Source organism: Citrus clementina, unplaced genomic scaffold (genome assembly GCF_000493195.1).
Source record: "Citrus clementina cultivar Clemenules unplaced genomic scaffold, Citrus_clementina_v1.0 scaffold_6, whole genome shotgun sequence".
Classification (NCBI taxonomy): domain Eukaryota; kingdom Viridiplantae; phylum Streptophyta; class Magnoliopsida; order Sapindales; family Rutaceae; genus Citrus; species Citrus x clementina.
This window is the reverse complement of record NW_006262139.1, coordinates 19,634,031-19,658,384: the sequence shown is the minus strand read 5'-3', so window position 1 is coordinate 19,658,384 and position 24,354 is coordinate 19,634,031. Positions and strand designations below refer to the sequence as shown.

Here is a 24,354-nt window from a genome sequence, read left to right as displayed (position 1 = left end):
CTTTTAATAAATGTGATATGAATATGATATTGTTAACTAAGGCACCATAATACCAAATTTACATGTCCCAATAGGTTGTTGTTTGTTAAATATCTGACGTTTTTTAGAATTTATGTCTAATTTTTAGATATTTACATGTGAATAAAAAAAGTTTAGTAAATTTTTATGACTTTTATCTAAAAAAAATAATAATTGAATGATAAGTAAATATTATATTATAAAAATATCTCTTTAAAATAATTTATTTCTTAAACTATAAAATTTAATTATTATTATTTTATTTATAAAGACATAAATATCAAATAATCAAATTTAAAATATTTTTTTATTGTGAAAACAAATAAAATATCATTTATATTAAGATATTTAAAAAATAAAAATAAATATGTCATTCATATTTTTATAATCAAACCCATTCAGACTTTAAAAAAATTTAAATTTATTTAAATTTTAAATAAAAAAATAAACGCTATTTAAATCTTTGAAAAGTACCCGTAAAAGGGAATATAAAAATTATGTATTTATTCGTGATTTTGTTAAATGTCAGAGACCCAAACATTATTTTAACTCCCTTTTATTTTTCATAATAAATTCGACAGAATTCTTCCCCGGCATTTAATTTAGCGGTGAACGCCGCTCTTTCGTGATAGAAACGCTGCCGTTTTATTTGAACTTTCCAAATCCTTCGCGAAAAGCGAAAAAATGAACAGAACAAAGAAGCTATGGAAGCCTTTCTGCCAAGTTGCACACAGAGCCTTGCCTTCAACTTCTCGTTTCAAACTTTCTAATTATAATTACAATTTTGCCACACAAATTTACTTTCTCGATTGCACGTCGTCTTCTCGTATCCAAAATCCAAGTTTATACCGCGGACTCTGTTATTATTTCGAAAATTTGAAATTTTCCGGGAGAAGCTTCTGTTCGGAATCTGCGGAGAAAGCTAGCAATGCTACGTGTTGGAACTGTAATGAAGCGCCTAAAGCGGCACCTTTTTTATTTTGCGAGTCATGTCGAAGTGTTCAGCCTGTTGATCACTCTGTGGATTACTTTCAAATCTTTGGATTGTAAGTCTTTCTATTTCAGGTTTAGTTTTTCATTTTATTTTAAATTATTCCCTGTTTGTTTCCGGAGAAAGCTTGAGAAAATAAAGGAAAGTAAAAAAAAAAAAAAAAGGTCGAAATTTACATTTCAAAACATTATCTTTAGAAGCTTGAATGTCAAAAGTTAGTTTCTAGAATCAACAATAAATTGGAGCTAGCAACAGAAAATTTTACTGTTTTGGTTCCCGAATCGATGAATGTTGAATGAATTGAGCACTAAAATTTTCGGTTTTAAAAATCCATGTTTTATTGTTTATTTTAATACTCTTTTGGTTGATGTACAACAGAGGGAAGAAGTATGAAATTGGGAATGAGAAGCTAGAGGGAAAATACAAGGACTGGCAGAAAAGGATTCATCCTGATCTAGTTCATTCGAAATCTGAGGTTTGATTTAATCTATTTAAATTCTTAGAAAGCAGATGATTTATTGTTTCTTTTGTTATGATTTTGGTTGTGTTAATGATTCTTTTGTTTATGTTAGAAAGAGAGAGAGTATGCTGCTGAACAATCTGGTCGAGTGATTGAAGCATATCGCACACTTACCAACCCATTGGCACGGGCAATATACATTGTAAGAACTCTGTGGATATAGTATTTTTATGCAAATTGCCAAGCCTCAACTATATACTTATTTACTTTGGGTCATAGAAATTCTTGTTGTTTGTAGCTATTTTAAATGCTTATTTTTGTAACTTAACTGTATTGGTGTTTCTAAAAGTAACTTGTCTTTGGTATTGCTATTGAAAATGGCCAAAAATAAGGGCATTTTAATTGAAGATGTGAAATGTAACTTTTATATGACTAAAACAGTAATTGTGACTTCAGTTTGACATATGGTTGATATGAAGCTAATAGCTATTGTTTATCTTGTCAATTGTCCTCGTAATTTAAAAACACCAATTTGGTGCTTGTGAAAGAAGAAGACCACTCCATTATGCTTTTCATCAATGCCTGCATTTTTTTTTTAATTGTCTCATGCATATATCTCTCCTTATATTTGTTTCCAGTTTCCTATTTGGTTTATGAAATTAAAACTTTTCCGTTTCCTTTTACAGCTGAGACTTGAAGGAGTAGAAGTTAATGAAGAAGAGACAGTTTCTGAACCAGAGTTGCTGATGGAGGTAATTTAGGGGAGCCTTATCAGATGTAAACTATAGCTTTGATTTTTTAAAAACTGAACTGGAGTTCTTTTTTGAGTATGAAAAAAGCAGCTCAAACTGGAGTTCCTTAAGAACAACTTTTTTTTCCCATTTTCCCTGTTAGAAGGTTCATTGACAAGAGTCCTTAAAAGATGGGAAGTCTATTTTTCTCTTGCTTATATACAAAAAGTACGACTGTTTTTTTCCTTCTTGTAACTGGTTGTTATTGTACGGATGAATCTGGAATGCTGGTCAGGAAGAGGTGTGTTTGGCTGCACAACCTGTTGTATTGCTGAAACTCTGCTTCTAGCCAGGATTGAAGTATAATGCTTTTTCTTTTCTTTTCTTTTTGGAAGTAATGTTGGTGCCCGAAATTGATTTACAGATTATGGAGATCAGGGAAGCTGTAGAAGATGCAGCTGATTCACAAACTTTAAAGGAGATTCAGTCTCAGGTATGTAGAGTTCTTGTTCCATGGAATTGTTTTGTGATGGTAGAGCAACTAGTCAAAAACGGCTGGTATCTTGAAAATTATTTAGCCAAATGATACTTGATATATGCAAATTTTTGTGTGGAACCATTCCATGGTCTGAATTTTTGCTTGGTTGTATGGGAAAAGCTTGATGTTTACAGTCTTAATTTGAGTGTTACTTCAACAGAAATTTGCAGACTGGCTTATTTTATGAAACCCATTCTAAAATAAAAATTTTCCTTCCTGTTATTTAGATGCAAGAGAAATTGATCCATTGGGGTAACTCCTTCGCCAATGCGTACCAAAACCGGAATTTTGATGAAGCCAGGGTTTGTATTCGGAGAATGACTTACTATCATCGTGTAAATGAAGAAATTGCAAAGAAGCTTTAATGCAGGTACTCCTTCCAAGATTCAACTGCCAGTTCTTGATAAAGGGAGGGATGATTTGCAGAATTATTTAGGAAGGGAGAAGGTGCTATCTAGGGATAAATGTGACACATTAAAAACTAGGTTGCAGTGTTCTATGAATAAGAAGTTGGCATGAAAAATTGCCAAGTATCAATCTTGTTTGTTATTACTAAACCATTTGTAAATCAAGTATAGAGTGATTTAGAAATAATAAAAAATAAAACTTCTGAGCCAGCCATTTTCTAACTAATATAGGGTTTTGGTGATTTGGTGCTCATGTGTGCTGTCATGGTGTGCATGTCCTTGTGGAGTCAACACCAGTTAACTTCAGGATTCAGATGCGGATGACTTCACATGGGATGTGAGTATTTATATTTCATCTTATTCGGCAAAACTTGTTCCCTATTGGATATAGGCAGTTGTTACATCAATGCATTAAGTTCTAGATTTCAAGGACTTATGCATGAAGCTTGTTTCTTTTAGACTTGTTATGCATCTGGTTTCTTTATGACAAATTTGAAGAGAATTAACCAATCCCTCTCTGTTTGTTTTTAATTATTTTTCAGGTAGAATGTGATTTAAGGTGCAGTTGGGACTGTCAGTCAGCTATCATGTGAACAAGAAGAATTCTGTGATGCTTTACTTATTTAATCTGTAGAATAAAGCCACTTATTTAAATTTTTGCATAGATTTGTCACCTTTATTTTGAGGATTTCCTTTTCACGACCAGTTTGGACACATGCCGAATTACGCAGATCACTCTTGGAAATTCTTTGGTTTCTACTTTCTAATAATATTGGATGTACAATTCAATTTACCAAATAATCCGGACAAATAAGGCAAGTTCCTGTAACTCTGTTAGAAGAGGTCTTCGAAATAATATCTTTGGGCATATTGATAGTAGGGACGCTGATGGTCTCTCATTTTCAGTGTTTTACTCAGCAACTTATAAAGGAAATGCTTCTAGTTTGGATATTCGATTTTTAAAGCCAATTAAGCAGAAACGGTAACAATAATTTGTTGGGAACCTAATTGACTGTTAAGTGCTTTCGAGTATTGTGGACAGGATAACCGCAAATGGGCGCTTGGTAATTTGATATAAATTGTCTGAATAGTAGCAACAACAAGAAATCAAAATCATTTAAGCAGGAGAAATGAAGAAGATATTTCAAAATAATTAAAGCTCATGTTAAGAACTTGCGGCTATTTATTAGAGTACACTTTTTCTGTACTACAGAACGAGCTAAATCTCGCTTACCTTCTCTATTAAGCCCAAAAAAGATTGTTCGAAAATTAATATTACTAGGAACAATCCCACTTTCAGTCATTTCAGATAGAAGCTCCAAAGCTTCTTCAGATTTACCTACCTTACAAAGACAACCAATGAACATCGAATAAGTCCTAAAATCTGGAAAAGGTCCTTTAATTTTCATCCGGTAAAAGACATCCCAAGCTTCAGCAACCTTGCCTAAGTTCGCAAAACCTTGAATCAAGGCAGTGTAAGTAACGACAGTCGGCTCACAACCCTCCTGTCGCATTCTTTCAAAAATTTCTAAAGCTCTTCCTACTTGCTTCTCTCTAAAGAAATGTACTACAAAGGATGTATAAACATGGACAGTAGGATAAATTCCAGCCTGCTTCATTGTTTCCACCTTAGCCAATGCCTCTTCTATTTGTCCTCTTTGCACCAATCCATGAATAAGGCTTCCAAAAACAAACTCATCCAGCTTAGATCGCTCTTCTTTAACTTCATCAAGCAAGGCTAAAGCTTCTTCCAACTCCCCTGCTCGACAAAGAGCTCTAATGTACAAGGAGTAACTTAGTGGAACTGTGAAACCAACTTTCCGTAATACATCCATACAGCTTTTAGCTAGTTGCAGCATACCAACTTCACATAAACAATCAAGATAAGTTTCAACCAGCTCCTTATCAGGGATATGCCCTGCATTTACCATTTCCTGGAATATTTTTATGGCATGATCTACCTTCCTGCCTTTTCTCCCAGAAAGAGATATGATTAAATACTTGTAGGTACTACCAGATGGATTACAACCATTAGCTTTCATATCTTCGAAAACCCTCATAGCCATCTCTGTTAGGCCTGCCCGACCATATTGCATCATCATGATTGTCCATGTATCTGGTGTAATTAAGTAACCATTTCTTCTCATTTCATAAAAGAGGTTTCGCATGTGCTTGAAATCTTTCCCACGTCCCGCAATTTTGATAGCCATGTTGTAAGTTGCTGAACTATGGCTATAATCAGCTTGTTTACCAACCCATGAGAAAAAATGTAAAGCTGCACTACCATGCATTTCACTGTTATGCAAAATCTCGAGAACAAGTTCTGGGGTGTACTGGACAGCGCACTTTTCCAAAGATTCTTGGATGTGGTACCAGTCTGTTGAGGATGATAACATCCTACAAATTTCATGCAAATCCTGCTCACAGTAAGGCTTTGGAAGTGGCTCCACCAAGTGAGAAACTGTAGTCTTTCGCTCCATTTCATTATGGTCTAACTCCACATTGGGCCCTTGTCCCCTGGATGCATCATTGCCAGATGCCTCACCTTCTTGAGGATGATGCTTACAGATACCTTGCATCCGCTTTACTTTTTCAACACTCTCCATTTCACCCTTTTTCTCCATACACGATATAACCCAATGGAATATTTCATCTCCAATGACTATCTTGGAAGCCTGCATGTTGTTTAAAACCTTTAAAATTTCATTTGTCCTTGAAACTCTACAAAGCTCCTTGATAAATACAGAGTAGGATTTCCGAGTGGGCCTGATGCCCTTATCCTCCATACATTTGAACACCTTCCACGCTTCAGATAGATTGTCTTGGCGAACATGTCCTGCAACCATTGCAGTGACAGCCACACTGTCCGGTTGGATTCCTCTTTTCAGCATCTCATTGTATAGCTCGCATCCTTTTTTATAGTCATTTAACTTGAAGAGATGTTGCATTAGCTCAGTATAGGTAGAAGCCATAGGCAAATATCCAGATTCTTTCATTCTTTCAAACTGAACGAGAGCTTTGGAAAGATCATTTTTCCTCAAGTACCCACCGATAATAATCCCATAAATCTTCCCATCAACCAAATTTCTTCTCATCATAATGTCGACAATCTCCAAAGCATCAGAAATCCTACCAGCAATACACAGGCCTTTCACCAAAGTCTCAAAATGGTCACGGTCCATTGAGATCTCTTTACTCTTGAGGTTTCGAATGAATTCTAGAGCTTCCCTAATTCTCATAGAAACGCAAAAACTCTTCAGCACACAACCGTAAGCATCACGCTCTGGAATCTGGGAGATCCTTACCATATCATCTGCAATAGAGAGAACTGCATCTACATCTCCTAATTTTGCAGCACAATTCATCACAATCTTGTACAAACTCAAGTCAAGCACCATCTCCTTCTGGGCCATCTCTTTATAAAATTCCAGCGCAATGTCGCCTTTTCCAGCATTACAAAGAGATCGTACCAGCACTTTGTAAGCCACTGCATCTGGTTCAAAGCCACATTTCCTCATCTTCTCAAAAACCAACAAGGCTTTGCCTATCAACTTCGCCTTTCCATACAGCGATACAAGAATTGTCCAAGTCTTGATATTCTTCGCACATGAGTTTATCTCCATTTCCCTCTCCAATTCCTCCAACAGCTCCAACTCTTTTGCTTCCCCAGCAATGGTCAACATGGTATTATAAGTCTCAGTTGCATGACAAAACCCTTCTCTTAACTTCACCCAATTAAAAAACCTTAAAGCCAAATGTGGCACTTTAAAGCATCTTTTCAATACCTTATCAACAACCTCAGGTTCAAACCGAAAGCTCAAATTCTCTAATCTTTCCTCCATTGAAACAACATCATTTCCAGCTCGAACAATCTCTGTAATCTCGTGAACTATTGGACTAAAATCGATTCCGCCTAAATTCCCCACCCGTGTATCTTCCAAGACCGACAAATTCTCCTCTTCGGCATTTTCACAAACAGCATGTGTACTACAACCAAAGCGATCACTGACCTCAATTAATTCCAAGGGGGCTCTTTTGGATACTGAAAACCCAGATGGGGTTTCATCTGTGGTTACATTGTCAGCGCCTAGAATTTCAGTAATCTCGTTGAAGAGTGAAGCATATGTATTTGTTTGGAGTTTTTCGGGTTTATTGAATTGGGGTGGTTTAGATGATTTGGAAGAACTTGAGTGACGAGAAATTTGAAGTTTATAGAGATGGGATTGAGGACGTTTATGGACTGAATTTGAACACACAGACTGGAATCTCGCTAAGTTCCTCATTGTTGTTTAACTTCAACGTTACTGATTTCAAAAGCCTGAATTGCACGCGAGTAACAGTTTGATGCCGCGCCCCTATTAGTCTATCTACAGCTTATTTTACAAAAAAAAATTAATAAACTTAAAATAGAGCATATAAATTATAAAAAATCAAACATTTATAATACATAATCTGGTGGAATTTATCTTGAAATTAAAGAAAACATAGAGGGTAATGTATATTGAAAAATATCAACATCCACGAATGACACAAGGAGACTCAAAATGTCTCTTATTTAAAATTACTACTAAAAATCACTACTAAAGTTTAAAAATTACTCTAAAATATTACATATTTTTTTATTAAAATTTATTACATAAATCCTTTTTCAAAATCATGATTAGTTTTACCGTCCAAATATAATTTTTATTCTTAAAGTCCTTTTAGAATGAAGGTGTAGCTGCTTCTAACTCAAAATATTCTAAAACAAAAAATATATATATAAATAAAAAAATTATAGTTATAAAATAAAAAGTGAGTTTCTAATTAGGGATTCGTGACCATATTAAAATTAAAAATTAGATAATAGATAAAAAAATATATATTTAAATATATTATAGGACAAAATATAATACACTAAAATTTATAATTTTTTCCTCTTACCTTATTCCGAACTTTAATATAATCAAACATTTATTATTAGAACTTTTTAATATAATAAATATAATTTTAAATTAATAATTTTAATAAAATAATAAAAATATTATAAATTTTTTATCATATCACTATAAAATATAATTATTTTAATTTTTATACGATAATAAACAATAATAATATGGCAGGCCCAAACTTAGGCCCTCCCTAATACTATTTATTAACCACTTTCGTCCGATTACTGTCCAAGCTAAAGACGGCAATAGTTCCGTATATTTTTGCCTTTTTTTAATTCTCGGTGTATAGAGTATTATTGATGCTTAATAATGAAACGGCTTGTCGTTTTAGGCAGGGTTATCTCGAATAAACACCGCCGCTTAAGCTGCCACGTGTTCAATTTCCCCAAGACAGCACATGTAAACGCATCCACGTGACACCATGCACCCACAGATAACATTTTCCTTCTCATTTTACCTGTCCTATATAAACACCAAGGAAACGTGTTGCCCAAACAATTAACAAAATTTAAAAGCCACACATTAAATAAAATAAAATAAGCGAAGAAGAAGAAGAATCGGTTATCTGGATTGTGCGGGAAATAGCTTAGTAGTTTGATTACTGTAATCGCAAATCATGGGTTGGGTTTGGAGAGACGACGAGCCAGACGAATTCAACAACTCTGAAAACCCTAATTCCTCATCCATCGGCGACCGATGCTCCACGAGGAAGGTCGTGAGGTCGCAGTGCAAGACCGAAGAAGTGGAGCCCGGAAAGTTCATTAGAAAGTGCGAGAAAACCGAGGAGGTTCTCAGGGATTGCATTGGAAGGTAAAATTTTTTTTTCGTATTATTATTATTATTATTATTATTATACTGAAATAGTCTGTCTGACTACCGAGAAACTGGAGGAAAATTGAGTTTTAATAGAAATAATATGAGATTACGGATGCGGTATTATTATTATTATTATTATTATTATTATTATTATTATTATTATTATTATTATTATTATTATTATTATTATTATTTTTGTTTCTAATTAGGATGGTGTTTCATGTTTTCGAATGTACTAAAATGCTGCAGTTATGAATGGAAATTTTGTAATATTAATGAAGAAATGGTTCTTGGATTAAACTTTAGTATTTGGAGTTAAAATATATGCCATGAAAAATTAGATTTTAGGCTTTTGAGGAAGTATGCAAGATGCAAGGATTACATTATAGATTAGTATTTGCTATATCTGGTATTTTACCAAGGGTATTGGTTGCCAGTTGCCACTGCTTAGTTTTGTTGGCATAGTAGCTACATACATGGTAAAAACTGTGTGTTTGCTTTGAAAATTAGTCTAATTTTTCTGCACGACTATAGAAGTAAAATCTTATATCTCATATCTAGCAATTCAATTTCACAGCGGTTGTAGATTAAAATGCCCTGCAGTAATGTGTTATTGTTTATAAAAAATAAAAATAAAAATTAAAAATCTGTATTAGCAACCACCACAATGATGCGCATCTTTAGTATGAGATGCTAAGGGCGTGCTCTGAAGACTAATGCCGTTTTGTCTGTGCCTGTGCTTTGTGGGACCGGGTCAAATGTGAAATGTTTATTTGTTTATAGACAATCTTGCTACTTTTATGCCTGAAATTATCATTGTGATTGTGTATTTGTCCCAGAATTTTCTTGGTAAAAAATGAGTTTTTGACGCTGTTATATTTCTTGTTTTCAAGCAAACTAATTATGGAGTGCTTAGATAAGGTGATGGTGCCATTCACAAGAATGGGTGTCTAGGAAATTAGATGATTTACGGTACAGAATACTAGGTTCTGCAGCATGCTGACAAGAATCTAGTAAATGAAGTTGGGATGTTGAGAGGTAATAGTCTCTTGAAAGAGGGGACATTAGATTAGAGAAGTACATGAGATTAGAAAATTGGATGATGTCCATGTAATGGACTATTGAGACATTTTTTCTAGGCTCGTACTGTCAAAAAAAAAAAATGGTTGTGTGTGTAGTGTCTACTAGTACTAGGCAATTTATTTTGACTCACCTTTATGTTATATAAAATTTCTCCCTTTTTTTATGAAATTCTTTGGGTTTTAATTAGGCCTGTGGAAGTTCTGAAATCTGACAATGAGTACACTGAAGAGGATGTCACAGAGCAGGTAGTGAAAGGGTCTCATGCTGTGGAATCATTTATGCCCCATTCAACTTCCCTGGACTACGCAGTGATCTGGAGAAAATTGAACGTGATTTTCTTGGTGGGATCGACCGATTCTTTGAAGCAGCTGAAGAGATGAGGAATGGCATCTTTGATGCTTTCAGGTATAATGGGCAATCTTCATCCTCAGCACCAAGGAGGCGCGGGGTGCCCATTGAAGGTCCTGAGGTTGAAGCCTTACCTAAACCAAAAATGTCTGACCCAGGACATGTCGATTTCTCTGGTTTAGCTAGAGATGTTTGATGTGTCAATAATGACTTTCCCATGCTTTCTTCTTCTTTCTATGAATATAGAGTATGAAAATGCATTTCGCTTGCTAGTGGAACAGTTGTAGCTTATGATCGCGTCCTGTGATGGCATATTTAGCCCACATGTAGGTAGGACTGCTACATGTAGGGTTTTGTCAACTTCTTGATTTTCAGGGTTTTTCATATTCGGCTGAACGCCGGAAACCTGCTTTATACTATAAATGCATGTCAAGTCCTATGGTTCTATGCTCTCTTTTTTTTTTTTTTTGCATTGTGCATGTGTGCATGTTTTTCTCTAACAAGTGATCTATAAGACATGTTTGATTTTGAGGAGTTGAGTAAATACTAGGTTCTAATGGAACCTGGGATGATGAAATTGGTTGCTGTTGACTAAAGTTTGGTTTCTGGTTTGGATGACGAAATTGGAAAATGGGAGGTTGAAGGATGAAGATGCGGAGATGATGCATATGTATCATATGCCGAATTTTTTTTTCGCCCCATTGATTTTGATTTGGTTTGGGAATCTTACATTTTCTATTAAAGTCAACTAGGTGTCAACGTAATTCTCAGCTCGAGAATATAAAAAACTCTCAGCAGGGGGCGTAACATTGAGATTCTAATGAGGCTTAGTGGTGTACCATAAAGTCTCTGTTCTTTCTTTTTTCCTCTGAGAGGGCCAATGGGGTCTATTTTGATTTTTATTGGCAACAATCCAAAATGCCAACCACTTACCTTCCATGATTTGAAAGTTTTGGCACTAAGAACCAAAAATTTTGTGAAACACGCACAATGTTTTCATTTATTGGTGCTATAAATATGCTCGCCCACTAGCAAAAGTGATACGAGTCTGACGCAATTTGCAATTATATATCATCTTCGCGCCGATTCACGTTTGGTCGATTATTGTATAACAAATTGAATTGTCAACTCTAATCGTTCATTATTCTTTTGTGTATAAAGTAACAGGAAGCTTGCCGATGACCTTTTGATTCATAGTGGCTGGTGAGTTGTTTCTGAGAAAGCAACCGATTTTCCACAATATAAGCTCGATCTCTAATTTGTTTCAATTTGAAGAATCGAAATGTTCTGCTGACAAATTCAGTATCTTTTAACAACGGATAAAAGTAAAAATCTTGTTAGAGAGAAAAGCTGACTAATTAAATTATTTTTTTCTATTTGGGTCAATTCTTAATTAGAATATTTAATTTGCTTGAATTGGTATTATATGACCGGCACTAAGGACAAGAGTTGAACTAGTCTTAGGTCTCGTTTGATATAATCTTTTAAATAAAATTTATTTGAGTAGAGTTTTTAAGAGTAAAGTTTTTATAAGTAGAATTTTATAAAAAAAAAAGAGTTTTTATTAAAAATAGTAAAATTATTTTTTAAAAAAAATTAAAATCATGTTATAAAAGGAATGAAATAAAACTGTGAAATAAATAATGAACATTTAGAGAACTAAAAAAATCCTTCAATCTCTACTTCCAAAAACATAGAATTTGAGCTTTTATTAACATAGGTAAAATAGCTAATTTAATTCTTAAAAATTCTACTTAGAATGTAACTAAACAATAATAAAAGTTTTTAAAATAGTTTTTGAAATTAAGTAAGTACATATGTTAGATTAGCCATATCTAATAAGCACTTAACTTTTTGTTAATAATTTTAGGATCTATCAGTTCACATTAAACTTTTAGTCAATGATTTTAGGATTTGTCTGTTCACATTCATACCAAATCAGTTTGGATAATGCAAAGTAGATATTGAGAGACTAAAAATAAATAATTTGAGATTTGCTAAATGTGAGCATAACATTTGGAGAGATCAAACTTAAAATTTTTAAATTCAATAAGTAATTTTTAATGTTGGATTGGTGTACTCATAGAATTAATAGTAATCTCAAGTGCTCTGAAATAATAATCTCAAGTACTCTGAAATGATTCCTTACAAGTGAAAAGTGAAAACAAATCAGATTAAAAATAATTTTGTTTTTAAGCCTACCGCCTGAACCGGCCAACGCCGGATGCCGGCTACAGCACGCTCGGCCCAGCGCACACTCCTGCAAGATCCAAAACAATACAAAATCATTAAAAAAAAAAAAAAAAAAAGCATAGAAATAAAAAAACTTTCCCCAAAACTCACAAAAATTAAATCTCGGCCGTCCGTCCATCAACGTAGGCCCCACCACAACAGACAAATCATAAAAGGCAAAATCCTTTAACGCGTCTTTCTAATTAATAATTAATTATCTTAATTAAAATTAATTCAGAATCTGAACGCGAAACCTTCCAAAAGTAACTGAAAAACCGGTCGTTTCCAATTTCCCTCGGTTTGGATATCAAGCGAAAAACAAAGAAAAATTAAAAAAAAACCCACCATTGTAAAATCAAAATCAAAATTCTAATCATTTTCTTTCATTAAAATCAAGGCCCTTAATTTTTCTGATTTTTCTTTTTCTATTTTCTTCGTGGACAAAGAATTTTTCTTTCTTCGCCGTCAGCCTCAACCAATTGCATTGTTTATTATTTCCTTTCTTCCTTCCTTTTGCTTTCATCATCTCAATATATAAATTTTTTTTATTTTACGGTTTCAAATCTTGGGTTTGGTGAGGAATTTTTCAATGTGAACCTATTTTCTAATCGGGTTCGTTGAAGTTTCATTTTTGTACATTATTTAATTGAGCATTGCAGGTTAGCGGTTCTGGACTTCTTTGAGGTTTTTTGGAGTTTGTTTTGAATCAAATATTCGTTAAATATATGAATTTGTATTGTTGGGTATCTTGTGATATAACTTTTAGGATGTTCCTGTCATTGAATTCTCATTTTCGCTTGATGTGTTCATATAGAAAAATGAGTATGATCATAGTGTGAAATCAGTGTATCGAGGTTTCAATTGGATGTTTTAGTATGAAACCATAACACCCCTTGGGGAGAAATGTAATGTGGGGTTGTTGCATTTGTGTGATATGAAATGTTGTTGATGTCAAAAAGGGAGAAAGTGTTCATAATATAGAGTTGTGGTTTTAAATGGGAAACAATTGCGTTGGATCGAGGGTGTCGAAAGATTGTTTGCCTCAATCAATCTCAAATTCATTGTGGTGGTCTGGATCGGCGAATGTTCTTCCTCAACATACTAAAAGAAGCATACAAAATGGATCGAAGTTTGCTAAAGAAGTAGAACCTCCTACTTCTGTTCAGCACAAGGCCCCTGAACCAATGAAGATTGTTACGGATGAAAGTGTAGCACTGGAACCCCAAAACGTCAAGGGCCCGGAAACAGTGAAGATTGTCAAGGATGAGACTGTAGCTCTGGAACCTCAAAAAGTTAAAGACCCCGAACCCATGAAGATAGTTAAGGATGAGAATATGGCACCAGAACCCCAAAAGATCAGGGAAGGTGGTAAACACAAGGAATCAGAGTCCACAACCCATAATAAGTATCCTCAAACATCAGTGCCAGAGAAACGTGAGGAAACTAAGCCAGCCCAGCCTGCAAAACCTAGGAAGCCTCATAATGTGAAGAGGTTATCAAGTGCTGGGCTTCAGGCAGCATCTGTGTTGCAAACGAAAACAGGCCACTTGAAAGAGTATTATAACTTGGGGCGCAAGCTAGGGAACGGGCAGTTTGGGACAACTTTTCTTTGCATGGAGAAAGGGACTGGAAAAGAGTATGCTTGCAAATCCATTGCAAAGAGGAAACTGATCCAGAAAGAAGATGTGGAAGATGTGAGAAGGGAAATTCAGATAATGCATCATTTAGCAGGGCATGCCAATGCAGTTTTGATTAAAGGAGCTTATGAGGATTCTGTGGCTGTTCACGTTGTGATGGAGTTGTGTGCAGGTGGAGAGCTGTTTGATAGGATCATTAAGAAGGGGCATTATACTGAAAGAAAGGCAGCTCAACTAGCTAGGACTATAGTTGGTTTTGTGGAGACCTCCCACTCTTTGGGAGTCATGCATCGGGATCTTAAGCCTGAAAATTTTCTTTTCGTTAATGAGCATGAGGATTCACCCCTAAAGGCAATAGACTTTGGCTTGTCGACATTCTTCAAGCCTGGTATGTGTGAGAGCCTTATTCTTTGGGAGGTCTTGTTATTTTCTCTTCTATTACTTTGGCATGGTTGTTTGATTTAGTATAGTCTCATGCCTTTTCGTATTTCCTTACTTGGGTGGAGGAATATAAGGAAGCAAATTCCAATAGGAGTAACTGGTAAAGCATCAATTCGTGCACGAGCACTTGAAATATATGTTGTCAACTTTTAAATTACTTGTCAAATTAATAGCTAAAATTTCAAGTGTCTGTACAGCATAAGCATGTATATATCCTCATGCAGCGATGCAGTATACCGGCAGTGTCACGTTGTTTTTAATAGAATGCAATGGCCTGACTATATTTGCACTGAATATTAATTAACTTCTGCAGTTCTGTTCTATTATATCCTGTATATCTATTTTATTCTTTCCTTTTTTCAAATTTCAGGAGATATATTTACTGATGTGGTTGGAAGCCCCTACTATGTTTCACCTGAAGTTCTGCTTAAGCATTATGGTCCAGAAGCAGATGTTTGGAGTGCTGGGGTGATCATTTATATTCTCTTGAGTGGCGTACCTCCATTTTGGGGTGGTAAGATTTTTAAGATGTCTATTTCTTTATGAAATTGGTTATTATTCTAAATTTGTGCTTCCTTTCGTGTTTGGTCCTGTTTTTGGAGATTGCAATTTACCGGTCTCTCAGGCTTTGTTTTACATATTGTGTAGAAACCGAGCACGATATATTTGAAGAGGTTCTGCATGGTGATCTTGACTTATCATCAGATCCCTGGCCTAAAATCTCTGAAAATGCAAAAGATTTAGTGAGGAAGATGCTTGTTAGAGACCCCAGAAAACGGTTGACTGCCCATGAAGTTCTGTGTAAGTCAATTACCCTTTGGCATTTTTAGTGCCCGTGACAAATAAATACACGCCATAATTACCTGGTTGAGGCCATTACCTTCACTCCATTTGTTTCTACGTTTTCGTAGTCCATGGCAGAATCAAATGTGTTGTCACTGGGCAACATTATCAATTAATGGCCTGAAATATCTTTTCCGGTCCTTGCAGGTCATCCTTGGTTTCAGATCGATGGAGGTGCTCCAGACAAGCCTCTTGATTCTGCAGTTTTAAGCCGCTTGAAGCAGTTTTCTGCAATGAACAAGCTGAAGAAAATGGCTCTAAGAGTAAGCTTCTGCAAACATAATCATAAGAAAACCTCATGACTCAAGTGTGCTGGTTTTTGAAACTCACAAAAAATTTGATATGCAAACTCGTCTCAGTTAACAAATCTATATTTTATGTTATTAACGTGAGAGACTGAATCTTCTTAATTTCTATTTACGCCTTGCAGGTCATTGCAGAGAGCCTCTCCGAGGAAGAAATTGCTGGACTAAAAGAAATGTTCAAAGCGCTAGACGCGGACAATAGTGGCTTTATCACTTTTGAAGAACTCAAAGTTGGACTCAAGCGATTCGGAGCTAGCCTGGACGAGTCTGAAATCTATGATTTAATGCAAGCTGTAAGTATCTTTTTCAGAATCACACCTGAATAATAAGCTACACCCTATGTCTAAAGTTTCCAAATAAAAGGCCATTTGCATTATCTACTTTCAAAATTGAACTGATCTCTGCTTCTTCAAGTAGTTTTTAACTTTTAACCATCCACTCTTTCCATTGAAATGGCCATGCTATATGGTATCAGCTAGAGAGTCATATTTTTCAAAGCTGCTTGTGTCATTTCATCATTGTATTTGAAGCTGTAAATTCTCTACATGCAATGCCCGGACACCGGGAAACATATGGAATTTTCGATTAGTGTTTTCTTGGGGTTGAAGTATTAAACTTAGCTCCATGTGCTATGAATTTGCAGGCAGATGTTGATAACAGTGGAACAATTGACTATGGAGAATTCATCGCAGCAACTTTGCATCTAAATAAAGCTCAGAGGGAAGATCATCTCTTTGCGGCTTTCTCGTATTTTGATAAAGACGGCAGTGGCTACATCACTGCAGATGAACTTCAACAAGCCTGTGACGAGTTCGGCATAGAGGATATGCGATTGGAAGATTTGATCCGAGAGGTTGATCAGGATAATGTAAGATCACACTGCATATTTTAACATTTGAATGAAATCAAATCACAAAGAGGTCATCAATTTAATACTCGACTCGTGTTCATTTTTCAGGACGGCCGGATAGATTACAACGAATTTGTGGCAATGATGCACAATGGCAACAATGAAATGGGTAAGAAGGGCGGACATGGTAGAAGCTTTAGCATTGGATTTAGGGAGGCTTTACAAGTTTGCTGACATGTAGAGAGGATCATTTTCTTTTTCTTTTTCTCTTTTTTGGGTTAATTTTTCAGGATCATATTTGACTGTGTAATGACCATTAGTTGCCGGTGCTTGTAGTAGGTGCATCATGCATAGTTCTTTACCAATCAATCACAAGTTGAATTTTCACTGTCGTTGCTTGTCTAGGATTGTTTCTTAACAGTTGCACAGTGTTGTGTGCATGTATGTATATATATGTATGTATGTATGTATGTATGTATGCATCTATGAATCAAAAGAAATATAATTTATTGCTGACGTCCGATGATTGATATTGATAGTAGGAATAGAGTTTTCAAATGCCTGTTCATCTATAATTAATGCAGCGCTGTATGGTACTTTTTGTTGAAAGCTCTAATTTTTTGTTACACATGCAAGTTTTTATTGTGGAAGCCCTAAATCTTACAATAACACAAATTGGAAGATAGAGAAGAAAACTTGCTCCGGGCTAACAACAAAAAATATTCAAAAATTGAATTTTTTTCAATAGAAAGTGGGGGTGACACTGTGAGAGCATTGTAACATGTAATAGCATTTTGAATACATTGAGACATCAAATAGCATTTTCAAGAATCATCTGACTATACTTGAGTTAATGTTCCATGGTGATCTAATTTCCTTTGATCTACAAATGAAAAATGTATAGCACATTTGATTGATTTGTCTATTGATCTTTAATAAACTTGTAAAATGAAGTTTCACAATCTCAATTGGATATTGAAACAAAATCCATTATCAATCTGCATCTACGATGTTGAGTCGTGGAGCGCAAAAGATTATGAAGCTTAGAAGCATATCTAAGTGGGGATTTTGCTTCTTAATTGAAGCAATTTGACAAATAAAGCAAATCAAAGTAGGGTCATTTCAAGATAATTCCTAATTATAAACTAACTTGAGTCTGGGCCAAAACTTTAGTTTAATCAGAATTTGATCGATTTGACAGCTGCCAAGGGCCAACAACTTCTAATTTTCTACAGTTAGTACACTATTGCTTTTTTTTACTACTAATGACTATTTCCTTTTTTTAAAATAAATAATTGTCATATAACAAATATTACAATTTTAATTTGATCAGCTGTCATATTTGGGCATATATGGGTTCTTATTTTAGGAAAATGTGGTTGGTTTGGGTAATTTAGAAAGAGGATTGTGTTACACTTCAAGTGATATTTGAAAATATACGTAGGACCTGTCTATGTTAGTTTCTCCCGTCATCCCACCATCCGATTTTCTTTTGTTTAGTTTCTCACTCCACATCCAACGGCTGATGCTGCAGTCTGTAGCTTACAGATTCTGTGACGTAGTTTTGTCCAATATATGTATCATAATAACGACTCGTGTATCTTACTATTGTGTCGTGACTTAAATGACGAGTCATGTACGCGCGTGTGAACAACCAAGAAACACCACGAAGAGGACCCTTTTTCTAGGCCAGCCTTGCCCTTGATTGAACACAACGTACCACCCGCAAAATCCCGAGCTAACAAAATACAATTCAACGGTCCAACAGAAACGTGGAAAATGATTGGACCTCAGTCGGACGGTTGAGATTGTCCCAATGCCCTTGATCATCATAGGATTCCGGTTTATACGTTATCTTGTACGCACGTTCGTGACAGCTCACGCGCGGTTGGTGAGGGTGGTGGTGGTGGGGTCCCTGGTTCAGGTTGGAGTTACTGGAGACGAATCATGTTCCTTGGTCGTGCCACCTCACCGTTAGTGACGGCAACGACAGAGGCACCTAGCTGTGACCTGTGTGTCCATGACCCCCGGTCTCCCACACATCACTAGCTCGGTTTAGAAAATCTGAAATCCTTTGGGAAACCCCCACGTTCTCAAACAGTGCATGCTGTTGTTTTCAATCATTAGGCCTGTTACTCTTTTTTTACTATTTTGCCCTTCAAAGTTGATTTGGTTTAGCCGGCTTACTAAAATGCCCTTGCTTGTGTTCACCGCTGATGGAGCAATTCATTTGGGCCGTCGGATTTTCGGACAACGCGAATTTAACGGCTTTTAGATTCGGCAATGACATCGACTTTGAGAGGTTACCAACTAATTATTTACTTTTAAAATATTATTAAGTTTTTCTATATTTTTTATTTTTTAGATGAGGAATGAAATGAAACGAGGTGCAACCATTGACAAAATTTTATGGAAAGTGATTGATAGAGAAATGTGATTATTTTGTTGTTCTAATGTCGTAATTTATGGAAGCTGAATGGAAAAGAAGTTGCTCCAATACCCATTTTGTACTACCGAATTATATACAATCCACTTAATCATATCATAATGTGTGAGTTTACCATAAAATATTCTGTTTTATATTCCATTCTTCCATCAATTCTAGTAATTATAATTTTAACCTTGTAAAGAAGTAAAGAGATTAAATACAACGAGGAGAAGATGCCCTATATTTTTATTTAAGGATATATATTTTTAGATATGAAAGTAATTGGGTTGATCCACCTTTATCTAAATATGAGAACACACTGTGAACTTAAATATTCAAGTTACACCATAAGACATAAAGGCCTGTAATTATTTAGATAGTTTGATCTATAACTAAATATTTGATTATATGAAGTATGAACTATTTACAATTCGAGTTTATTCTAAACTAAAATATTTAAAACGTGCTCTTATTTATATGAGTTCGAACAAATGTTCAAACCTTTGATTGTTAACCCTAACATTGAAATAATTCAAAAAATATGTTATCATCTAGATAAGGGGACAAGTTATAGCATCAGTAGATAAACATTTAGAACTTAGAAATAGATATTAAACTGTGTTATTATCTAGACTATTCTATAGAGATTGTAAAATACCAATAGATAAGCATTCATAACGTAGATAGTTTATTCTAGACCAACGTATTTCCCATGTGTTATTATCTATACTATTCTGGACACATTGCAATTACCAATAGATAAACATTAGATGACTTACTTTAAATCAGGGTATTTAAAATATGTTATTACCCAAATGATTCTAAACACGTTGTAATATCAATAGAATAATATTCAGATCGAATTTTTGCTGCTTATTCTAGATCGAAATAATTAAAATGTGCCATTATCAAGACGTGCTTCGGTAGAATTTAGACAGATAATTAAATTATGTCTTATTTATACTGTTCCGAACATATTGTAATATTAGTAAATAAAGGTTACTAGATTAAAATTCGAAAAAGAATGCATAATTGGCAATAATGATAGTGGCATTTTAGGCATTTAATAGCTTGAATCTATCCATGTAGTATGTATATATCCGCCTCATTGAAAAACTGTCCATTGGCCAGCCAGCTCGCTCGTTCTCTGTCAGCATCTCTCTGTTTCCACAGCATCTCTCGAACCAGAGACAAAAGAGAGTGTCTGTGAGTGTGTGTCACGTTTATCTCACCAATAACCTTTTCTTCAATTCCCCATTTCGAATAATCTTCATACAAATTCTCTTCTGATTCAGTTCATTTCATTTTGTTTTATCTCAAGCCTTGAAGTTCGACTTCAGAGCTGCTTCGTCATTCATTCTGCTTTTTGTTTCTGTTTGTAAGTTCACTGCAGTTGCAAGGTATGTTGTGTTTTGTACTCTTAAGTTTTGCATTATTTGGAAATTTTGGAGTCATCTTTATGCTTTGTCTAAGCTTAGTTTGTCATCTTGTGCGTGAATTCGTCAACTTGATGCAATGATGCTGAATTATTTTGGATCTTTGTGAGTGCTGCTTGCTAGTTTGATTCCTCAGAAAATGGGAATAGAATGACATTATTAGAATCTTGATTAGTTTCAAATCAAGAGTCAAAACCCTTTACTGTTCTTGTAGTGATATTGCTAATTTGACTTGTCTATGGTGAGTTATTCAGTTTTAGAATACTAAAACGTTATCTGCGTGGAGATATCTTAGGTTTATGGTTTGATTTAGGATCTGTTTGGCATTTTGACTTATAAAAGATTGTTGGCTAAAAGTTAGAAATGGATGAGTATATAGGCATTGAAGTAAAACATGCTTTCAGTTTCAACAAAGGGTGTTGATCCATTTATTTTGGATCAAATCTGAATCCCTGCTTTCATTGTGTTCTAATTCTGTAAACTCTGCATTTGGTATTTTCTGGTGGTATTATTCAACAGGATTGGAGATTTATTGATGTTCGTGATCAACTGTTTGAAATATATCTTTGTACTTATCTTTAATGTTTTGTGTTTAAATTTGGCTTGTCTCTATTGCCATTCGTTGTTTGGTTTCTAACAATGTGATTGCATGAAAGAGGGATTACGTTTCGAATCTTAGGGTCTCTTTAGCTTTATCATATCTTTTGGTGAAGAAGAAATGTCCCGTTGTATAGATGGAAAAACATAGGATATAGGATATAAAGTTTTCATTTATGTTTATGAAGTCCTTTGTAAAATCAGTGGAAAGGGTGTTGATCCATTTATTTTGGATCTTATACCGTTAGGAACAATAGAAATGTTGGACGACACTTATAGAGTATCATAGTGGTTAGAATAAAAGAGAAGTTAGGCTTCATTTTTTTTGGTTTTTTAACTACGTAAAATTGATCCAATTTTAGTAATTGTGTTGAGTTATTGAACCTTCTAGCTTTGCAGCAGTCTTTAAGATGATATTGCAATTCCAATTTCAGGACTCAGTCTTTCTTTACTATAAAATGGAGTATGAGAATGGAATTACGATGGAGGACAAGAGGAATCTCAGTGCAAAAACTCACGTGGGAGGATCTGCTCTTGAAATAAATAAAGAAAAACAGAATTCTGATAGTGGTGATGAGGCTTCAAATCTGAAAGAGACTTCCAAGCATGTTGCAAAAGCTGAAGGTCTTAGTTCTTCTGGCAAGGAAACTGAAGCTGCTGTGAATGTCTCAGCAAATAAAATCACAAAACGCTTAAAGGTACAGTGTGCTATTCACCCAGTTGCTTCTCTTGAGCTCCTCTATTGAGATAATTTTGTCACATAACTGAATAAAAATATGTATATTCATAATCTTATAATGTGTGCGTGTTTTTATATTCAGGAATCTCTGACCCCTGATGGTGTTAATTCAAAAAGTAGTAAAGTGGCCAAGGATAAAGCTATCCTGAAGGGTTCAGCTTCATTTACTCGTAGCCAGAGGCCTGTCCTTTCCCAGAGTCTTTTTTTTCCATCAAGAGGAGCCCATGCAGATGCTCTAAAGAAGAGCATAGATGTGTACCCAATAAAGAGAGATGCCAAACAGGCCCTGGTAAATAGGGTGAAAGGTCAGGGCCCTTCTTTCAATGGAACAGTCAATTCAGTTTCCCGCTTGAATCAACCTAATAGGTGTGCATCCACTGGAGTGGAAACCAAGGAAGTAAAAACAAATGGAGTTTCTGTAAGACCGACTACTTTGGCATCTGTTTCCAGCATTCGCAAATCTGCGGTAAGCTCTCATATTGTTATTTCTTCCCTCCAACATTTTTCTTTTGTATTTTCTAAAAACTCACTTTGCGTCTTTGCTTCTCAGCCTGTGAAATCCAGTTCCATGAATGAAGCTGTTAACAGCCCTCTGCCTGAAGTTTCCCAGTAAGTCACATTAGTCCATCTTCCTGATACATATGTTGATCTCTTTCATTGGATGCTGAAATTTTAGAACATAATGTCTTAATGTGTTGAAAGAAAGCATCAAGGAGAGAAATCTTTCAAAATCTACTGGATTAATTGGGGTTGTATACTGTCTTATGAAACTGCAGGTTTATGGATCAACATTCTAAATCTGTAACAAATGCATTGCCAAATAAAGAGGATGATGAGACTCGTTCCACTACTTCGTACTGTCCTATCTTCCACCAGCATAATTTTTTTTTAACCTTGTTTCCTAGTGTTCATTATATTGATATATCTGAGATTTCTGTTTTTTCAATAGAAGTGCCACTTCTCGTGGGCGGAGAAGCGGTGTTTCTGGATTCAACTTCAGGCTGGAAGAACGAGCTGAAAGAAGAAAGGAGGTCATCTATGTGTATTCAGTTGCTTTCCCACTTTTGTTATAAACTTTATGGTGAATGCAAAATTAACTGTGCTATGGTATTGATCACCAGTTCTTTTCAAAGCTAGAAGAGAAGATCCATGCTAAGGAAGTAGAAAAAAGCAACTTGCAGGAAAAATCAAAGGTGTTGTCACCATCTATTAACAGTGCTTGATAGAACATTTGTTTTTCCTCATCCCATTGTTCATTTTCCCAATTTGTTGATCTTAATCTGATTGGTTGCTATCATGCAGGAGAGCCAAGAGGCAGAGATCAAACAACTGAGAAAGAGCTTGACATTTAAGGCTACACCAATGCCAAGCTTTTACAAGGAACCTCCTCCAAAAGTTGAACTAAAGAAGGTACCTCTATATGCATTTGGTTGCAAGAATTCTACATTTTGAGATGCTCCCTTCTCTGAAGTTCAGAGAACGACCAACTTTTTTAGTTACATCCCCCTTCTCTAAAGTTCAGAGAACGACCAACTTTTTTGACAGAAGGACAGCAATTAAAGTCAAACCAATTTAAGGGAGCAAGCTAACATATATGGTAAAGTTATATTTTATGCGAGCGTCCAAGTTGCAGATGGCTTGCTCCATAAATTCACAGGCCTAGAGTTCATGATTATTGGCTATATTCTTTTTGAGCATATGATGTAAATATTAGATTTTCATTTCTTTTTACGTGTCATTCTTATTGAATATGATAGATTCCAACCACTCGGGCTGTATCCCCTAAGTTTGGAAGGAACAAGAGCTCTGTTGTTGCAAAGGACAGCTCTTTTGAAAATGGAGGATCATGTCATAGCCCACGTCTGAATCAAGGACCAAACAATTCGATGAAGGGAACCCAAGCAAATGGAAATAAAGAATCTGCTACGTCAAAGACTCCTATAAAAAAATCGCAACCTAAACTCCAATCTCAGGATAGCATTCGCAGAAAAACTGAAGGAAAGCCACTTAAGTCAAAACCAAAGAATGCTGGGGCAGGGAACCAAAATCTGGAAGCAGATGGAAAACCTGAAGAAACCCAGAACCAATCTTCGGCACTTCCTGAATGCAAGGATGCTGTAGATTTGGCATCTGAAATTCATCCTGCTGAGACCGATGGACCTATTATGACAATGGCAAACCCAGAGATTATTCCCCGTGAAGTCGCTGTTGGAGGTTGAAGATATGATTCTTGGCCCTTGAGTTCATAGCCTATCAAAGTTTCAAGTTCCATGATATCTGTTAATAGTTTTATTATAAGTTGTTTACATGCCTTGTTACAATTTCCTTCTGGAACTTCAATACCTATTCGAGTTATAAATTTAGTGTCCATAGGTTAAAAGTAATCAAGCATTCCTTTATTAAATTTGGTTCGAATGGAATCTCCAGCATATTTTTTCATGTTTTCTTGATTGTGTTCGTGGATATTTTTCATCCTATTCTCAGCTTCCTTAAATTGTCTCTAATCAAATTAACTCATATGGT

The 24,354-nt window shown here is 35.2% G+C and overlaps 5 protein-coding genes across 8 annotated transcripts; 4 read left to right on the top strand and 1 right to left on the bottom strand.

The window, feature by feature from the left end:
• The first annotated feature begins 566 nt into the window (after positions 1-566).
• Positions 567-4,019, top strand: LOC18039104 (iron-sulfur cluster co-chaperone protein HscB, mitochondrial). 2 transcript variants are annotated; one of them, XR_002904882.1, is made up of 8 exons: positions 567-1,064; positions 1,388-1,484; positions 1,582-1,671; positions 2,156-2,221; positions 2,625-2,693; positions 2,966-3,108; positions 3,377-3,482; positions 3,688-4,019. XR_002904882.1 is itself a non-coding variant. In XM_006429968.2 (8 exons), the coding sequence occupies exons 1-6, from the start codon at positions 703-705 to the stop codon at positions 3,101-3,103; spliced, it is 822 nt and encodes a 273-aa protein (XP_006430031.1). In that variant the 5' UTR covers positions 567-702; the 3' UTR covers positions 3,104-3,108; positions 3,443-3,482; positions 3,688-4,019. The 2 variants fall into 2 exon arrangements, 1 of the variants encoding a protein (XP_006430031.1); XM_006429968.2 differs by having other exon boundaries at positions 3,443-3,482.
• Positions 4,020-4,305: 286 nt separating this feature from the next.
• Positions 4,306-7,489, bottom strand: LOC18039103 (putative pentatricopeptide repeat-containing protein At5g06400, mitochondrial). Its single transcript, XM_006429967.2, has one exon. The coding sequence runs from the start codon at positions 7,426-7,428 to the stop codon at positions 4,306-4,308; it is 3,123 nt and encodes a 1,040-aa protein (XP_006430030.1). The 5' UTR covers positions 7,429-7,489.
• A 1,073-nt stretch (positions 7,490-8,562) lies between these two features.
• LOC112097231 lies at positions 8,563-10,770 on the top strand. The gene is given in 3 exon segments (XM_024181989.1): positions 8,563-8,886; positions 10,163-10,248; positions 10,251-10,770. Coding segments are annotated over 3 exon segments (549 nt in total). The 5' UTR covers positions 8,563-8,692; the 3' UTR covers positions 10,520-10,770.
• Positions 10,771-13,523: 2,753 nt separating this feature from the next.
• Positions 13,524-16,952, top strand: LOC18038964 (calcium-dependent protein kinase 26). The gene is made up of 7 exons (XM_006429965.2): positions 13,524-14,580; positions 15,004-15,147; positions 15,282-15,434; positions 15,624-15,739; positions 15,907-16,074; positions 16,425-16,649; positions 16,740-16,952. Exons 1-7 carry the CDS (start codon positions 13,551-13,553, stop codon positions 16,863-16,865), a joined length of 1,962 nt encoding a protein of 653 aa, XP_006430028.1. The 5' UTR covers positions 13,524-13,550; the 3' UTR covers positions 16,866-16,952.
• A 3,216-nt stretch (positions 16,953-20,168) lies between these two features.
• Positions 20,169-24,215, top strand: LOC18038373 (protein WVD2-like 4). Of its 3 annotated transcripts, none has more exons than XM_006429961.2 (10): positions 20,169-20,265; positions 20,381-20,459; positions 21,527-21,790; positions 21,914-22,297; positions 22,382-22,440; positions 22,608-22,685; positions 22,781-22,862; positions 22,953-23,024; positions 23,134-23,241; positions 23,589-24,215. In XM_006429961.2, the coding sequence occupies exons 3-10, from the start codon at positions 21,551-21,553 to the stop codon at positions 24,048-24,050; spliced, it is 1,485 nt and encodes a 494-aa protein (XP_006430024.1). In that variant the 5' UTR covers positions 20,169-20,265; positions 20,381-20,459; positions 21,527-21,550; the 3' UTR covers positions 24,051-24,215. The 3 variants fall into 3 exon arrangements, with proteins under 3 accessions (XP_006430024.1, XP_024037543.1, XP_024037542.1); XM_024181775.1 differs by adding an exon at positions 23,377-23,428 and having other exon boundaries at positions 20,171-20,459; positions 23,589-23,674; XM_024181774.1 differs by having other exon boundaries at positions 20,172-20,459; positions 22,784-22,862.
• The last annotated feature ends 139 nt before the right edge of the window (positions 24,216-24,354 follow it).

Coding starts and splice junctions, on each gene's coding strand:
- LOC18038373 (XM_006429961.2), top strand. CDS start 21,551: ATGGAGTATGAGAATGGAATTACGATGGAGGACAAGAGGAATCTCAGT. Junction 22,298..22,381: donor CCAGCATTCGCAAATCTGCG/GTAAGCTCTCAT, acceptor TTTGCTTCTCAG/CCTGTGAAATCCAGTTCCAT. Junction 22,863..22,952: donor GAGCTGAAAGAAGAAAGGAG/GTCATCTATGTG, acceptor ATTGATCACCAG/TTCTTTTCAAAGCTAGAAGA.
- LOC18039104 (XM_006429968.2), top strand. CDS start 703: ATGAACAGAACAAAGAAGCTATGGAAGCCTTTCTGCCAAGTTGCACAC. Junction 1,065..1,387: donor TACTTTCAAATCTTTGGATT/GTAAGTCTTTCT, acceptor GATGTACAACAG/AGGGAAGAAGTATGAAATTG. Junction 2,222..2,624: donor AACCAGAGTTGCTGATGGAG/GTAATTTAGGGG, acceptor ATTGATTTACAG/ATTATGGAGATCAGGGAAGC.
- LOC18039103 (XM_006429967.2), bottom strand. CDS start 7,428: ATGAGGAACTTAGCGAGATTCCAGTCTGTGTGTTCAAATTCAGTCCAT.
- LOC18038964 (XM_006429965.2), top strand. CDS start 13,551: ATGGGAAACAATTGCGTTGGATCGAGGGTGTCGAAAGATTGTTTGCCT. Junction 15,148..15,281: donor CGTACCTCCATTTTGGGGTG/GTAAGATTTTTA, acceptor CATATTGTGTAG/AAACCGAGCACGATATATTT. Junction 16,650..16,739: donor GAGAGGTTGATCAGGATAAT/GTAAGATCACAC, acceptor TTCATTTTTCAG/GACGGCCGGATAGATTACAA.